Below are 18,182 nucleotides of genomic sequence, written 5' to 3'. Positions count from 1 at the left end.
TTGTATGTAATTAGGAGACTTAATTTAGCCAAGGCAGCAAGCGTTGGTGGGCTCTGATGGTGCTGGAGACCCAGATTTGAGGATTAACCCCCCCCCCCCCGCAGCAGGTTGGGGTGCCCAGCCCTGGGTATCGGGGGACCCTGCACCAAGAGCGGGCGCAGCCTTTCGGGGCCGCCTGCATCCGCCAATGAAGATGTTCCAGCTCTTGATTTTGAAAGATTATTTTTTCGAGGCGGAACCCATCGCTATAAAGGTTTTACAGCAGCCGTGCTGGAATTAAGCGTGGCTTCGTAAAAGTGTCAGCAAATGAAACGGCGATGCCCGAGCGGGTATTAGCGCTAAAATGACCTTTTGGATAGTTAGGGCTTTATGGGATATTGTAAATTCTCCCTGTGTTGGCAGGGTTATAACTAGGACATTAGCGGTAATATCTTCTCCAGCGATACTCCAAGGCGTCGGCGATACCCGGCGTTCAGAGGGGAAAATACCCAACTGAATATTATTTTTTTAGCATTTCTGGAGCTTAAGAGTTGATATGAGGCGTTTCCAGCAGAAATTTGAATGTGCGTGGTCAAAAGGAGATTTCTTTTATTAAACATGAGTTTTGAACACTCAGGTAGGATTCTTTTTGAGACCGCTAATATTTCCCACAACCCAAAATCAAAGTGATTTAAACGTATTGCTTGGGGTTTTTTTATTTCCTTAGTTTCTAAGACTTTAGATTAATATTGTCAAGCCTTTTTTTTATTGCCATGAAGGCAAGGAAAGTCCTTTTTTAATGAAAGCCATGAGCTTTATACAATACCTTGACTCCGCAGCTGCTATGTGAAGCACTGTATTCCACTGAACTTACACAGAAATCCCCCGAGTGAGCTAGCTCTGATCTTTGTTTTCACCTCTTGCATTGCCACTGGGAAATAAAACCAGTTTTTATGCTTGTATTTATTATGAAGGATATATTTAGTCAATCCGTACTGCAGTTTAGCAGCTTTGAGAGCTTCAGGGAGTTGTTTCAAGCAACTCTTCACTCACCTGCTTATTGAAACCCTCTTTAGAAAGTGCTGCTGGGTTCTGTTTCGCTCGTTTATTCCCCACAGCCCTTCGCTTTGACTCTCCTTTGGCGCTGGGAGCAGCAGCAGGAGGAGAGGACGGGGCTGTTCTTCTGGCCACCTCGTCGATAAATGTTGTTTTCCCAAAGCCACCCATCCTGGGGCTGCTGGGGATGGGCTCGGCTTTGCCATTCACACCGGGGTGATGCCAGCTCCTCCGGAGGAGTCCCACACCCCGATCCTCGCTCACGAGGCAGTTAATTATGTTCGGCAGCAGCTAATTGCCTCTGCATCCCCCATCTGGCATCAAACCCCTCCACATGCTTAGGTGAGCTTTTAGGGGGGACAGAAACCATTTCTGTTGCTGTTAAGATGCTCAAAGCAGTGACTGCATCAGCTCCAGCATCCCTTGGGATGCGTGGTTTGCTCAAGCCTTGGGTGTTTAGGTTTTATCACGGGGTACCTGCTGGCTCTCATTAGAAGCCCATCGCCACGAGCACACCTGGCGGCTCGGCCGTGCCGGCGGTGCGGGTAGAGACCTGGCAAACTCATTGCCTAGTGAAAGAAGGGCTTGTCTGCAGCTCACGTCGCTTCTGAAGTGGCCGGTGGCAGCAGCCGCCCTTATCCTGGGAGGGACTTTCTGGCTGCAGATGGTGCAAATGAAGCAAGAAAAAAACCTAACAGGATCTGGAGAAGGCCAAAAGTGCTGCAATATTTCGATTTTGGTGCTGAATTGATGCTCGTGGTCAGCTGGGCTTGCAGCTCGGGCTGCATGGAGGGGCACCATCTCCAGCTCCCTTCCCTGCCTCTGTGCAGGTGGCGCCTGAAAATTTGGCTGAAATGGTCCAAAAATACAGGCGGTCATACCTGGGGTGGATTTCTGGCTGGTGTGAGAAGGCTGGGCTCCTTCAGCCTCTGCAGGGCTGTCTGTGTCCCCATCAGGATCAGCTGGCCCCCCAGAAGAATCACAATTACTGCCGTATCAGCCACCTTTTCACATGGAATAAAGAAAACAGACCCAGCGGGGCTGTTAACCAGTGGGTTTAGCCACTCTGCTTGAGATTCTGAGGTTTGTGGCCGTGGCTCCCCGGGATGACCCCCCCGCCCCCGCCTCAGCCATTGCAGACCAGTTTGCAGCTGGAAAAGGCTGGACCATGCCTTTAATCTGGGGTTTCTGTCAACAGCCACCAGGTAAAGCCACTGCTAGCACCCGAGGCAGTGGGAAAAGCAGATAGCAGCAACAGCTGAGCAAGAAGAGCCAAAATTAATTGGAAATTAATTTGCACCTCCAAGCACGAGGCGTCATACTGTGACCCTGGGGCTCCTCGTCTCAACCACCTCCCCAGGTGCCAAAGAGCCCCCAGCAGCCCCCAGCACTCCCGCCCACCTCCCCTGACGGCTTGCCCTGAGGTTTATGACCAAAGCAGCAAAATAAAAACCCCTCAGCCCTTAAAAACTGCATTTTGGCAGCTGCTCTTCGAGAGGAGCCTAATTCAGCAGCCCTCCGCGTGAAGCGGCGCTGCCCCGAGCCGCCCCGCACGCTCCCCACGCCACAGCCGCGGCACGAAGAAAGCACCACTCAGGCTGAAGCACTCGAGCTCATTTATTCTAGCTTTATTTTTCTTGTACAAGTAGCCACAGGCTAAAATCTAAACAGAGCAAACTACAAAAAAACTGGGTTTTATTTTTTTTTTTTTATACAGAGCTAACAATCGTAGGATCAGTGGGATTTCAAATATCAAGACAGTTCAAAGTAAGAAAGGTAGAAAATAAACAGTAGAAAAGTGCTTTGCAATTTGGGTTTTTAATATTACTCTTAACAGTTGATTCCCAAAGAGGACTGGGACAAAGATTTAGTATCGTCTTTATTATTATTTTATTACAAACACAAAGATATTGCAAGTTTAAATGATGGAAATATGATCAAAGTAAAATCCCTCTTTGCTTTGGAAGTAAGACCCTGATCCAAAGCCCTGTGAAATCAGGCTTTTCCCCGTCTCGCTGGGCTTTGCACCGGCCCCGTCCCTTCTCGTTACACAAAGCTGAAGCTCAGACTCTGTTCTCGGAGGAAACCCGGCGCCGTTTCACTGATTTCCAGTGTTACGGTGGGTTTCGATGCCGTGGCCTCGCACCAGCAGCGCTTTCAGCTGGGGGTGCTGGTGCTTCTCACGTAACCCTGCCTGCAGCTCCAGCCCAAGCATCTTTCCTTTTTTTAATTTGATGGGTGAGGAAAATAAATGAGCAGGCATCAAGTTGCTAGATAGGATCTTTACTCTGCCTTCACTGGCGCAGCACGGGGAGGGATAGATTTCCAAATATTGTTTGCACAGATGAAGTAAGTAAGTAGCTTCTCCTGCCGTTTATTTTCATAAGCTTTTAATTTCCTTTTTTTTAACTGATCTTCCCAGACTTAAGTGCTGTCAGTCAGCTCAGAGAAGGCTCAGACACTGCACTGATATCCCTTCCCCCCCCCCCCCAAATGCCGTGGGACAGTTATCCTGCAAAAACAGCCCACGGGCAGCAAAACCCTTCCCTTCACCATCCAGAAGCAACAACACTTCGTAGCTTCTCTCCTCTTTTATTGCCAACTTAAAAGGTACAGTCCCTTGGTACAATTTTGGGTGGAAGCCTTAAAATTCCCAAACTGGTCCAGCACTTAAATATTTCAGCATCTTTACTAAACAAGGAAGAAGAAAGATATGGTAGACAAATAAATACCTGAATCCAACAGCATGAATATACCCTGTCACAGCATAAAACTATTCCCTGTTCAACTAAAGACAATGTGGATACTATCCCTGAGGTAGCAGCCATCTCTGGTAAACTTGAGAGCTCCGAGAATAAGTTGTGCCCATTATGGGTTACCAAAAAAACAAAAACAAAAAAAACCAACCAGCTTTTGGATACTTTATTCCTTTCTGTAATTTCATCTCACCACAGCCAGAAAAGCAAGAGAGATCTGCCCAGAAAAGGCAGCAAGTTGAATCAGTGGAATTATTTGCTTGGAAAAATACTAGAGGATGAGATTCCTACCCCAAATGCAGGCGGTAGCCAGCGGCTTGCACCGGATCCAACACCTGCACGTTACCCAGCGGTTTTGTCTCCAGATAAAACTCTCTGATTCCTCACGTCGAGAAAAGGGGGGAAAAGAAAAAAAGAAGTAAGAAATCTGGCAAATTGTTGCTTAAATGTTTGAGGTGCGTAAATGAATTATCGGGGCAAAGGGAGCGCCTGCTGTTACCTGCTCTCTGGCAGGCAGGCGAGGACGGGTGCAAGGCACCGGTAACGACCCCGGCACAGCCTGGCTGGTCCGGCCCTATGCTCTGGGTATGTACAGCGATGGCCGGACCCCTCTGCTATGGCGTAGCCCCCCAGCTGCACGCCCCCGTCCTGTTTCTGGCCCCGGGCAGCGGTGGATTTGGTGGCTGTGGGTTTGCGCCCTGGATACAGCAGAGCTTTGTCCCAAGGCTCAGGAGGGCTCACCCCTCCTGGGATGCTGCCAGGGGCGACGAGACATGCTCTCAGAGCAGAAATGTGCCTGTTCAACCAACAGCCTGGCCCAAAGCCTGAAGGTTATGCCTTTGAAGAAGTCTCTGATTCCATGAAAACAGGTACGTGCTCACGGAAGACCTGGGAAGAGCATTTCTGACACCTGTAAAACCGCCTCCAAACCACCAGCAGCACATGGGGACCTGCAGTCCTACGTGTCTACCCAAGGACAACATGTCTACCTGAGTACAATGTGTCTACCCAAGTACAACTGCACCCCAAGCACGGAATAATAATCCAGAGGTTTCCCTCAAACACAGGGCAGCGGTTTGGATGAACCAAGGACAGACTTGAAGCTGTACCCCACGCTGAAACTGAACACAAGCTCTTTTTTTTTTTCTTTTTTCCTTCTTGTTTTACAGATTAAAGGCCAGACCCAGTCCAGGTGATGTTTTCCCCAGTTTTCAGTTGGCACAGCTTTGCCTCCAGCCTGGCTCAGGCATCGATGAATGGCGAGAAGGGCTGTGACATGTTGCTTCTCCAGCTAACTGGCAGCTAGATGTACTCCACGGCACAAAGCCAGAACGTGCCATTTTGAGTGATTTGGTTTTGCCCAGCTTTGTGGACTTGGGAGGCTTGGATAATTCAGGGAATACCACGTCCTCCTGCTGAATCTCCAGACTTCAGCCTCACCTCTTCGGGGGCTGACCTGCCACAACCATCTGCTTTAGGTCCCAATGGTATGGATCAACAAGAGTGGAAAAGAAACCCCAAAAAAGAGGAAAAGCTAAAAATCTAAAAAATAGTCTTTAAAGATTCACATCCATCTTCAACCATCTCAAACCAACACATAACCTGCATTGGTTTAAACCATTACATTTCTGCATAATTATTAAAAAAAAAAAGAAAAAGAAAAAAAGCTCTATTCTTGATATACTTTCGTATTTCAACTAGTCAAATGGCACAGCATTTCCCTTTAATAAAAGGAAGTAGTGACAAATACTTGTTACTATTACAATATCACAATAATATGATATTAAATTAATAGCATGTTCACAGCTCCAGGAAGTCTGAGCTGAAAGCTAGTCTAAATTCTGTGTTCACTTTGGCAACAGTACTTATTCAATGTGAACGTCGGCGTTACACAGACAAAAAAAACCCAACCCAACAATAAAAAGAAAAGCTGGGCTGGAGCAGGGGCAGGATGGCAGGAGGAGATTGGGATTTCTTTGATATGAGGTTAAAACTTGAGCCATTTGGCATCTCCTCCTCCCTCCTGCCCTTTCCAAGCCCCGGCATCCTCCGGCTCCCAGGTCAGGCTGGGCTGTGCTACCGGTCTCGTGTGGTGCCACCAGCGCTGTCCCACCGCGGTCCCTTCCCAGGCTGTCTCCAGGTGCAGCATCATGCAGAGGGAGCATCCCCCCACAGTAGGTGTGAGCAGGAATCGGTCTGATGGCCCATTCAGCCTTTTTGGTGGCCAGAGGCTGTTTGGGGGTTTAATGCATAAGTTTAACCCTTCAGATTTTTTCTGTCCTGCAGGATGGCTACAGGAGGAGGAATTTAATGGGAGAAGGCTACAAACACCGAACCTCAAGAGCTCCTTGCTCTCGAGGTCAATGCCGTTACATCTGCTTGGGCCAAGCGGCATGATTTGATCTGGAAGGACAGAGCCCTGCTCACAGCTAAGCCAGCCCAGCACCAGGACACAGCACGGGGGAGAGACATTTGCTATATCATCGGTATATTGTATTATTTACAGTCATCCCATTGCCAAACGGGAAGGTGACAAGGGATGTTTCTGACACAAGGGACTCTCCCACTGGTACCATTTAAAAAAATACAATTATTTTTTTTTTAAACTTAAACTCCTTTCCTTTCCTGATTCCTTTCACTTTTCCTTGCAAATACAGCGACGTTTGATTTACCACCACTTACACAAAGAGTTCAAACCTTCACATGCACCCAGTTTTAACCAACCCACGTGGTGGGGAAAGGGCTGCTGCCCTCCGGCGCCAGCTGGCCGATGTCCCTGTCCCCTGTGCATGCCCCCATCTCACTCCATGGACAACTTACAAGGCTGCACCATGCCAGGACAACCCAAAATCATGGTGGCACATTGGCAGTGGTCCCTGGAGCGGGGGAGTCACGCATAAACCCTCTCTTTGGTGTCGGGAGCGTCTCTGCCAACCCTGGGCATGGGGAAGGGGCAGCTGCTGACAGCCCCCCAGCATCCTCCCGCATGGGGCCCTGCTCTGCATCACCACCGGGTGCCCTCCTCGCCTCGTCCCTCCCAGGGAAGTGAGCCCTTTTTGGCTCAGCTCATCCTTTAGCTGTGCCTGCCCGCTTGGAGATGAGCCCCTGCTCGCTGGAAATACACTGGAGGAGCTGGGAGCAGCCCAGTAGCATCGCAAGGGGTCTGGGAAGTGCTGTGTCAGGGTTTCCTTGTAGGCGCTCCTGATGGCAGGGTGGGCTTTGAAGGGACAAGATGGTGACGACCAGGTTCCCATCTCCCAGGGGTGGGTTATGCTGACACATGGCAAAAATCATCCTGCAGGGAATCAGCCTTGGCGAGCCATATCGAGTACACCCAGGATGGACCAAGGGAGGCACCACCACTGCTGAAATTGGCCCTGCAAGAGCAACAGTGCCAGCGAGCCACGGGGCATCAGGCCGTGTGCCTGTGATGGTCCCAACAGTCTTTAAAGTAAAAAAAAAATCCATGATACAACTCTCTGCCACACAAAAATCACACCAGAGCCCTGCTACATGCCTAAAAGTAAAGCTCATAACACTAGTGAAGCATCTCGCTTCACGCGGGGCTGGGTGGGAGAGGCAGGAACTGGGGGAGAGGAGAGGGGACACACACACACACACACACATACACACGAGTTTCTATCACACTTGAGGTAGAACATTGCTTTCAAGGTTTGGAAGTGCTTTACATGGGAACGACAACAACAAAACCACCAAGGCGGCAGATACAGAGCGTGACTGCTGAGGTAGGACCAAGCTTGTACTGACCAAGTGCTACGCTACTTGTTTTTTGAACACGAAGGAAGACACAGGTATTTCTGCTTCCCAGAAGACATTCATTCCGGTTGAGGTAGGTTTTGAGTTCACTCGGGTTGTCTGTCCAAGTCTTTCAGTAGCCCTCAGGCAGGCATCCTTTGACACACACACTCTTTTTTTTTTAATCCTTTTTTTTTTCATTTTTTTTTCATATTATTTTGAGTCAATCAGCAAAAAAAAGTATCCTGAGAAATAGCAAAAGTGTACAAAATCATCAAATCCGTGGAGAGATGGCCTTCCCGGGCCTCGATTTTTGGAGTCAAGTTAGAAGGATTTCTCCAAATCCAGTCTTCTGGAAATAAAAAATAGATCCAAAAAGTAGTCCTAAAGCTGCTCATCAGGAAAAAGTCTGGGATGTCAAGAGAAGGAGGCTCCACCGCATCCCCAGTCTGTCAGAGATGGAAGAGTTTGCCAAACTCTGCCAAGGAGTCTTTTACTTAGCAGCTGCAGGGAAATCCATCGCAACCATTCTCAATAAAGCCATCATCGGAAAAAACACACCGAGAGGCCCGAGAGAGGTCAGAAAGATAAACTTCACAGAGTTTCCAAAAGGCTGTATACATATATATATATTTATATATATATAAAAATAAAGCAAAACAAAAAAATAACAATCAGACCTTAGAAATCTTCAATTGACCTGAGATTGACGACTCATTGTAAAGACATCACCAGCCACGGGTTTGGTTTCTGGTAACTCCTACAAGAGGGTTTGAGTCTTGGCAGTTTTATCCTTCATTGGAGGGACCGTGGTTGGGAGCCGGAGCTGTGGGGCTGCCACTGCAGGGGCTTTTTGGGAGGGGGTCTGGCTGCTCCTCGATGATGCTGAACTCATCCAGAGGGAGCGTAGATATCTGGGTGTCGTCGTGGGCGGCCGGCGGGCTGTGAGCCGACTGGCAAGAGAGAAGGGGACAATGCAACGATGGTGGCAGGTCACCCATGCGCTTAGGCATAAAGCCGTGCCTGCACTTCCCAGGCGTGCTCCCATCCCACTGAACTTACCGTTATTCCCTTATCCTGCTGCTCCTGGGACAGGGATGCTGGGAATAACCTCTCCAGCTCGTTCATATCCAGCTGCTTTCCGTTCAAGTCCCGGTCGTCCCTGTCTCTGCGAGTGGTCCCGTTCAGGATGAGGCCCGTGGCACTCCGCTGGCTCCTGGGGATCTGCGGGGTTGACAGCTGCTCCTGCACATTTTTGCACATCAGCAGCCTGAAAAAAAAAGAGGCAGAGCCTGAGGGTGAGCAAAGCCGGTGCCTCCACCCCCTTCCTTCCCACAAGCTTGAGTCTGCCTTATCCCTCTGCTACATTCCTTCACTCCTTAAATCCCTCCTATAAAGTCAGGTCTCTTCCCCTTTCTGTGAATGGTTTTGGTGTACAGGGAGGGTCAGGGCTTGCCATAGCGATGCTCCTAGGAAGTACCAGGTCCCTTGATGGGGACGGGAGCTGACGGGGTGCATTTGCAGAAGCCTGCTGGGCCTGGGTGCCTGGGAGGGAGGCAGGAGCCATGCTGCAAACAGCACCCGGCATTCACGGGAGCCGGGCTGTGCAACAGCACGCCACGGGATGCGTGTCCAGAGATGCGCATGGGCAACAGCCCGTCATCGCACTGGGGGTGCGAGACCCCTGCAGGGACACCCACATGGCATTAGGGACCACTGCCCCTGGTGAGCAGCGGTGTGAGCAATTCCTACCTTCCTCTGTACCCAAACATGAGGAAGAGGACACAGAATATGATGCACGTGACGCCGATGTGGATCCCAATGATGATGCCAGTCGTGGAGGTTTTATTGTTCTGCTCGTCCTTCATGCAGTCGCACGGGGGATTCAGCACTGCCACGAGAAAGGGAGAGAGCGGGGTCAGCGTTGCTGTTTTCCTATTCCTCCTCCAGCTTTTGGGGAGCCCAGAGCAAAAGCTGGAGCCTGCGCGGTGCTGGGAGCTGTGTAGGGGGAAGAGCAGAGCGGGGTGATGGGGGTCACTGCCTGCCAGAGCAGCTCCCCTGCTCTTGGTACCCCAGGAAGGCAGCCACAGCAAGCACAGGACTGCAAGGCCTGTAGACAGCCAGCCCCATTACCTGGGCTGCTGTTATTGGACACAATTAAGGAATAAAAAAGACTCCAATGCTAATTTTTGCAAAACCCTGTGTCCAAGGTGGGAGGTGAGAGGTGGCCACCACGCCAGAGCAGGCTGATGCCTGACGGAGAGTACCAAGGAGGCAGATGCCAGTGAGATTAGGATCTACTCCAACACAGTCAGAGTAATAACTCTCTCTTGAACATATTCCCACTGGAAAGCTTAAAAGGCTTCCAAGAGCAGCACGATGTTTTTTACACATAGATGAATATGAAAGGTGCGATCAGTTAGAGAGTCCCTCTAGAGATTTCCCCTTTTCTGCCACATAATGCAGTGCTCATGCTCTGCAGCCCTTCTCCTTTCCAAAGCCATGTGTCGTCCCTTCCCAGCACCACTGAAGGTCAAAATATCCAGGAGAGCTCCAGGAGAGCGGAGATGCTTGGTGCACCATGTCCCACCTGAGGACGGCAGCTTTTAGCTTATGCGTGGGGATTTGTTCGTGTTCATGGCCTCACCTCCAGCTTGAGCTTAGGGGACAAAACTGGCAATTATAGGAACATTTGGTGTGTCCTCTCCTCCTTGCTGAAAAAGTCACAGCGTGCTGTGAAGGGGTGTCAGCTCACTAACTCTCATGAAGGGCAGCAGGGATGGTGCAAGCCACGTGGCAGAGAAGCCACCGCTACCGGCACCAGGTGGTCCCAGCCCCGCAGAGTTTCGCTTCATCATTATTTATGATGCTGAAAATAAAGGAGCAGCTGAAAACGAGATGGTGGGGTAGAGCCGTGGGTGTCTGGGCGATGTGTCTGGTCTCACCGCCTTCCTGCAAAGTGGTTGTCACAAACGACGTCCCGTCTCACCTGTCCTCTCCACAGTTTCTCTCAAGGACACGAAGCGGACAGTTGAATTTCCATCTCCGTGCTGGTTATAGGCGAGCAGCTTGACTTCATACACCACCGACGCATCTGTTTTGGAGGAGACACAAGAGGGCATTTCAGCCTTAATCATTAGCGTTATCTCCCCAAGTGATGCTTATTTAGGAAATGCACATCTTACCAAATACACACAAGATGCTGCTACTGGGACAACACCCCAAAAACCTGGGGGAGAGCTGCAGCATCTCCCATTTAGTGGCTTTGCAACACACCTGAGCTCTCCCACCACGACGGGCTCTCCCAGGGTCAGGAGGCGACGCAGATCAAGCTGCCACCATACTCACCCAGGTGGGTAATGTTGTACGCTGTTACGTTGCTGGGCAGCAGCACCGGACCTGTGTACTGGGAGAGGTGGACCTTGCGGTAATACAGCTTGAAGCCTTCGTGCTGGCCCAGTTTGATGGAGGGCTCCCACGTAGCCTGGACAGTGGTGCTGTTAATGACTTTAATAAAGAGGGATGGCATGGCTGGGACTGAAACAGAGAGAGAAAGACAGTGAGTTGCATGTGGTTTTTTAGTCTGCATGATGAGAAACTCCCCAGCAGCCTTTCCCTGTGGTCACTGCCCCAAAACATGCGCTGGATGAGATTTGAGAAAAATCAGATCAGCCCAGATCCTGGTTTAAAAGCTTTGAACTTCTTCAGGGAGCTGTAGGAGTTTCCAAGGGTTTCCTCTGCTCGGTTCAGCAAGCAAAGAGGCTACTTTTACACTCCACTTGCAATCTGATGCTCAGCCCCCTCGGGTCAGGGCAGGAATGCAGGACTTTGGCAACGCATTCCCAAATTCCACTTTTCTGCCCTCGCCCTGAGGGTAGCGAGGACCTTTCAGAGTGATTAATGCCCCAGGGAGGAAGGAACCAGAAGGGATGGAGCTGGAGGCATCCATCTTAAAACCGTGCTAGGTACCTGCACTGGCTTGCAGGGTGCACGGGATCTTGCTCTCCCCGTTGGCTTTGGGAGGGAGGTTTGTGATTCTGTGTCACTTAGGAGAGAAATGGGGCATCTTCATTAACAGCCCTAAATACCTGAGCAGCCTGAGATCCCTGCACAGCTGTGGCTGCCTTGTTTTGGTAGGCTGGCACTTACCTGGCCTTAGGGGCGCACGGGGGTTTAGCTGGGAGGATGTCCCTGCTGCCGCCCGGTGTCACCGGGGCCTGATTCAAAGTCCACCAGGATGCCTTTTGCTCCAGTCAATGCCCCCAAACCCTGCCCTCATTCTCAGGGTGTGCTGCGGGGAGGGGGGTTCATGGCTGTTTCCTCCCCAGGTCTCCAAAAAGCTGCCTGGCCCCATCAGCCTGGGCTGAGAGATTTGCAAACCAAAGCCAATTTTCTTGTGATGTAAATACCTGGGTATTCCAAAGCTGGTTCTGCACCAAACCCTGCCCGGAGCCCTGTGCAGCACAGGACCACTCCCCAAGCCTCCTCCTTCCCCTGTCCCTCCCTTTCTCCTACACAGATCACCCCAAAGCAGAGATGTTGTCTCAGCAGAACATTTCACTGATGACTTTTTTTTCACCTTTTTCCACAAAATGCCCCCAGGCCAAATGCTCCCATCAGTTCTCCAGCCTTTGGCACCATTCAGAAGGTGCAAAGCACCAGGCGTTGCAGGCTCTGCCCTGCCCAGGGCTCTGCTCTGGCACGGGGAGGAGAAAGGTTTTCGGGCACTGCTCTACCAGGCAGAGAGCTCACCTAAACCCTGCAGCAAAAGCACTGGGCAGAACAACAGTCCTGCTTCTCCAGCAGCCTCCAGGCTTTGAGGCAGAGCTAGTTTTCCAATCCCACACGATTACAAGCTCAGAAATCCCCAAATATAAGGATTGCTGGGGTTGCATTGGACCAGCGCTGCGTTTTATCTTATTTTTCCCCAAAGGGTCTCTAAAGGATGAGCATTGCAAACCCGGTGTTGACGGCATCCTCTGGCAGAGAGTTCAGCGCAGTCATTTAGTGAGCAATGGTGAAAAGCGGATGAAACGTGGCCATGTCAATCTAAGACTGACAAAAGCTGAAAAGGGCACTTCCTCAATGTAATAGTAAAGGCAAACCGCACAGCACACCGGTTTGCCTCTTCTCAGGCACTGAGAGCTCGATCTTTGCCACAAGGAGATTTAGGGCAAGCAAAGACATCTCTCCTGGTTAGCAGGAGGGTCTGGACAATCCTGTCTCTTCCCAAAGTGATCCCCTCCATCAGGCTGCAGGAGCTTTGCCCGATGCCCTCCACATAAGCATGATGAGAGGAACAAGTCCATGCTGACTGGTGAGCATCTCCACGTGGACTCAAGAGGAAAGACTTGGAAAGCAGCTGTCCTCAGTCAGGTTAACGAGATCCCATCCTGCCTGAGTGCTGCTGCTGGGAACAAATGGGCTGAAATACTTTTTCTTGCTAGGATTTATTCTGACTTCATTAGTGGGAAGGCTGCGCTTAGCAATTTCTGGGTGCAAAACAGGGTAAATTCTATTTATACCAGAAAGTACCATTCTTCCCAAGGCTGCATATTTTTGCAATCTAATTAAATACTCTTTTTTTTTTTTTTTTTTTTTTTTAAGTCTCCAAATTCCCTTTAGGGCAAAATTAGGAACTCGCTGGATCCCCCCTCTGAGAAGTTGGACTCTTGCTTAAAGCATCATTTTCCAAATCATGGGTGAAAACGCCACAGGAAGGGAAATCGCATTATCCCATGGACAAAGAAACACTGATGTGGGTCATCCTGATTTGCGAAGAGTTGGCTTTATTTTATGGTTGCAGAGCCTTACATTTAATAAAAACCACAAGAATATCTCTCCTTCAAAGTACGGAATATATAGTATTTATTCAAACTTTGAGTATATATATGTATAATATTGGTTATATGTATGCACTCGCAGAATGCATGTGCTGTTTATAACGCTATTACACAAATAAGTGTATACAGATGGAGTATATCTGCGTGTGTATAAATATATGTACACACACCGGTGTATATGTGCTTCACAGAAGTATATATAAGACACAATATGGAGCTACTGTAAGTGAGGCATGTCCCTCATGCTAAGGGCTGGGATACTTGTTTTCCTCTTCCGTGCTGTTTGGAATTTTCCCCAGGTCATTTCAACTTTCTTCTTGAAGGCGTCTTTAGCCGAAGATGACTAAAGGAACAGTCTTCATCCTAGAGAAATGTCAAAAAGTCCTGGAGAAAACCCTAAAAAGCATTAAAAGACAAGAACAAGGAGTGTGTGCTGCTTAATGAAGCGGAGAGTTTGAGATTTAAAATACCATGGCATTTGTGAAACGGCGTAAAGGAGAATGACAGGGAGGAGACAAGAGGACCTTCCTAGTGAGAGAGGTTTATGGAAGACAAAGTTCACTTGGGTAGTTTCTCTATGGCTCCTTCCCTTCTACTTTTTATCCAAAATTATCACTGGCACAAAGGAAGGAGCACTGTGTGTCTAGAAAGCGGCGGAGGTTTCAGCCAAGTGCATTCTCAGCATATTCCTAGCCCTGAAAAGCTGACCTCCCCAAGCCGAAAGCAGCCCTGCTCCTCAGCACCTTCACCGTATTCCCACTCCAGACAATACCAGTATAACACGGTCACTCAGATCAGCCTCCAGCTGGAGCATCTCTGCTGGACACTCCGACAAGCGCTGCCCCGGCTCCGCCGAGCTGTCCCTGACTGGCAGATTCACCCGCCGTGCCCTTTCCACGCAAGGCAGGACGCAGCAGCGTGGTGACACGGGCATCCTGCCATCACGGGGCTTCACGCACAGCTCTGTGCACATCTCACGCGCGTTACGCTGAGCTGGGATGACAACGCCGAGACACGGCGTGTCGGGGAAGTCCCGTCCCTTTCTGAGGCTGTTAGCACAGACCCAGGGGCTGCCCAAGCCCAGGGAAGTCACAGCTCTCTGGTGCACCCTGGGAAGGCATGGCGTGAAATGGCTTGGCTGTGAGAAGAGGCAAATCTGCAGGGAAACCTTAATTTGGTGACAAAAGCCGCTGGATCCTGGCTCTGTGACCCGCTCTCTCTGAGCAGAAGGCAACAGGCAGCCGTGTGAAGCAGAGCAAACAAATTAAGCCAGAACTGGGGCTTTTAAAGCTCTTTTTGTCTTCCTACAAGGCAATCACTAGTTGGGGTTGCGTGATCTTACCCAGACCAGCTTGTCCATCCTGAACATGGAACTAATTGCTGAAGCTTCATTACACAGGACAAGCCTTTTTTAAAGGATAGCAGAGCAGGACAGTGATGCCTTGAAACTTCAGAGGGCCAGGAAATTTATGATCCCATTACCGGATACCTAACTATTTCTGTCACGACTGAAGGTAATAATGACAAAAAGTCCTCTCTAGCTTGACCCAGACTGCTGCAGGAACACCAAGCTCTATGAAGCATGGCTGGCTTCTGGCTCCTGTAGCTGAACTCAGACCATCGGGTCAAGGAGTTTCAAGTGTTGCCTTAGTCCATCCTTCTGCCTCTCAACTGGAAGGAAAAACAAACTCCAAGGGTGACCGATTCCCTGCAAAGTGCCAAGGAAAATAAACTTGCAGGGCAACAACCCAGCAGGGCGTGGATTTATTGGCATTGTTGCTTAAATGCTGTAGTAAACATCTGCAAGGGTTGAAAACGGAATGAGAACTAGACCCCCCACCTGGAAGTCAACACACGCTTTCCTTTGATCCTAAATAACGTCCTCACACCCAAGGCCCTCTCTGCTGCAAATTCATGATTACTGAGTGTTCACAAGAACAATGCAACGCTCCTAAGAGATTAGTCTTGATATCATAGAATCATAAAATCGTTAAGGTTGGAAAAGACCCTTATGATCATCGAGTCCAACCACTAACCTATCACTGCACGTGTGAGATGAGCCAGGATTCAGAGGTGCTGGAGAGGTACATGGGTCTCTAGGAAAATGTTCCTAAAACGCCAGCTGACAGATCACACTGGGGCTGTGGTTTCTGTCTGGTGTCTGTGTGCAAGGGTCCTGCATTATACCGCCCACTTTCTTACTGACGAAGCTAACTGGTGGTCACATCTGGGAGGCCAAGCCAGGGAAAAAGTCCTGGAGATCACCCTAACTTCCCACTGAAACAGAAGGCTGCTCCAAGGCAGGGATTTGTAAGTCAGAACAGCTCAGCTCTAGTGTGATTTCTCCAGGGTAGAGCAGAAAAAAAAATAAAATTTAAAAAAGTGTGGCACCTATCAAGTACGAGCTGTGAGTACCAGAGCTGCTGGAGGATGCTGAGACGCTGCTTGAGCAGGAAATCTGCATTTAGCAAGCAGTTTAGGAAAAGCCCAGAGCAGCTGCAATGCATGAGACCAGCCAGACTCGCACTCACCCCCTGCTACAACGTCAGCTGTGAGAGGCAATGCTGCATTTAAGGCAACCAGTCGATGCCCGTGTAATGATGTGAGTTTTACACAATATCCCAGAGTATGAGGAGGAGTGGGAACAAGGAGCATCAACGCCACAAGCTATGTGCCAAAGCGCTCCGGAGTGGGTATCGGGGTGATGGGCGCTGCTGCTACGCACAGCGGGTTTCAGCATCTGACGGTCCAAGAGCAAAGCGTTCCTTACCTTCTCCCAGCGTGCTCACCACTGTGACTTCTGAGGCTTTGCTGGCACCCCGGGAGGTGTAAGCCTTTATATAAAAGCTATAGCTGGTCGAGGGCTCTAAATCAGTCACTAGCTGCTGGAAGGTGCTCTTGCTAACGGCCTCCTGATACTCCATCTCTACGGGATCTGAAGTGCAAAGAAAGAGAGAACAGAGCAGCGTTAGGCTTTGCGAGAGATCAAGAGACTAAACAGATGCTGCATGCGGTAATTTTGGTCCCTAAGGGGGATATGCATCTGCCCACATCCTTTTCGGCTGACACTTCTGTGCGTTTTGCCAGACACCTAAGTGGGCAGCAAGATCTGACCACACAGCTTCACCCTCCTCACCCTTTTGGTATTTACATCAGCGTTACTGCCTCATCCCTGTCTTTCAGAAACACGATGGAGATGCTGGAGAATATGGGTGGCAGCGCTGCCTACTGCAGTGCAGACCTGGCTTATCTAGTGGGCCGTGTTGCTAAATTACAGGAAGGCTGAGGATGCTCTGGGCAGCGGGTAGAGCACTGTACCTGCAGCTTTCCGAATGTGCAGCACGTAGCCGATGATCTCCTTGGTGTTCTGCAGAGGCTCTTTCCAAGACACCTGGATGGTGGTTGCAGAGACCGTCTCAGCCTTCACGCTCTGCGGAGGACCGGGCAGCCCATCTGCCCACAGGACCGTCAGGCGAGCGCTGGCTTGCGTGGAGCCGGCGCTGTTCTCGGCGATGCACTGGTAGATGGCTTCGTCTGCCTGGTTGATCCCATAGATGGAGAGGGTGCTGTGTGGGGACACGAGACATCTCAGCGCTCAGCAGTGGATGTCCCTCCCCTCCAGCCATGCCATGGCCACCACGCTGGCTCTGATAGCAGGGCATCCCACATGCCTCTATTTCCACAGAAAGCTTCCAGGAAGCTGTGGGCTGGCACCTTTGGGAAAGGAAGACCCCAGGAGGTGGATCCATCGTTCCCCAGATCCTGTGACTGGGCAGATTATCTCTGTTTTGACTTGCAGAGACTGTGGCTCAAGTACAGCCAGGTGGGGACACAGGGTGGGACAGCGAATGGCAGGATCTGAAGCTCTAAATTCAGGAAGATCCCAGCCACGCTACAGAGGTATCTCTGAGGCAAGCGCATCCATACACCCGAACCAGCTTTAACTGGCCTAACTCCAGTACACACCAGTGAGACCCATCCAGGCACTGCACATGGTTGCTAAGCCAAGCCTAATGAAGCACAGCCAGAAAGCCCTCCGGTGATGCTCTATAGCATTGCTTTAGAGCACATTAGAGCAGTTGTAGGGTAACACTGGGATTAGCTGACTTAACCGGCAGGGTTACAGCCTCAACTCCTGTTCCTGCGTTTTCAGAAACATGATCACCCCAAGCCAAAAGCCAAAGCTTACGAGCAAGTTGCAGATTTTGTCTGAAAAACCTCTGAGGGGCTTTTTGATGCTGGTGCACCAAAGCTTGCTCTCCCAGGGCAGCAACCAGGACGGTTCTTCCAGCCTGCTCTCCGGGGCCTCCACACCAGGCTTAGATGCTGTTTTCAACCTCTAAGATAAAGACAGGCACTGGCTACCCTGGTGGAAAACATCCCTAAAGGAGGGGGAAAAGCCAGCCATGTACCAGCTTCCCAAATGAGCGCGCTCCTGAGCACGGTGCCCATCTCCACACCACTTCTAGGAGGTGGCAGCTTAGTGGCTTGATGGGCACAGGGACAACCAGAGTCCATACATGTGGCCACCTGAACTGAAGGTCCTTTCTGAGCTGCATGATGCTCCGGCAACGGCTGTGTACAACCACAGCAAGTTCAGGGCCAGCCAATAGGTTGCACTGCCCAGTATCTTTAAAACAACGCCAGCAAATATTGAATCAGAAATAATTGTGGAACACATTAGCGCTGTCTTGCCATTCAGTGTGCAAAACAGCTTTTCTTAATAACATTTGTTCACAAGCAGGGACCCGTCAATGAAAGCTCTGCTCTCTCAAAGGCTTGTGCCCTTCCT

The 18,182-nt window shown here is 50.2% G+C and overlaps 1 protein-coding gene across 1 annotated transcript in view; it reads right to left on the bottom strand.

Moving 5' to 3' along the window:
* Window positions 1-2,634: 2,634 nt before the first annotated feature.
* Window positions 2,635-18,182, bottom strand: part of IGDCC3 (immunoglobulin superfamily DCC subclass member 3) — a 112,373-nt gene continuing 96,825 nt past the window's right edge. The window contains exons 8-14 of the mRNA XM_064456083.1: window positions 16,709-16,956; window positions 16,161-16,325; window positions 10,896-11,084; window positions 10,537-10,641; window positions 9,300-9,438; window positions 8,610-8,817; window positions 2,635-8,500 (exon numbers count right to left, since the gene is read on the bottom strand). Of these exons, the coding sequence (XP_064312153.1) occupies window positions 8,336-8,500; window positions 8,610-8,817; window positions 9,300-9,438; window positions 10,537-10,641; window positions 10,896-11,084; window positions 16,161-16,325; window positions 16,709-16,956 (1,219 nt within the window). The 3' untranslated portion in view covers window positions 2,635-8,335. The remainder of the gene's footprint in view (window positions 8,501-8,609; window positions 8,818-9,299; window positions 9,439-10,536; window positions 10,642-10,895; window positions 11,085-16,160; window positions 16,326-16,708; window positions 16,957-18,182) is intronic.

This window comes from Phalacrocorax carbo, chromosome 7 (assembly GCF_963921805.1).
Source record: "Phalacrocorax carbo chromosome 7, bPhaCar2.1, whole genome shotgun sequence".
Taxonomy (NCBI): Eukaryota; Metazoa; Chordata; class Aves; order Suliformes; family Phalacrocoracidae; genus Phalacrocorax; species Phalacrocorax carbo.
The sequence above is the reverse complement of the archived record's forward strand: the minus strand, read 5'-3'. Positions and strand labels throughout refer to the sequence as shown.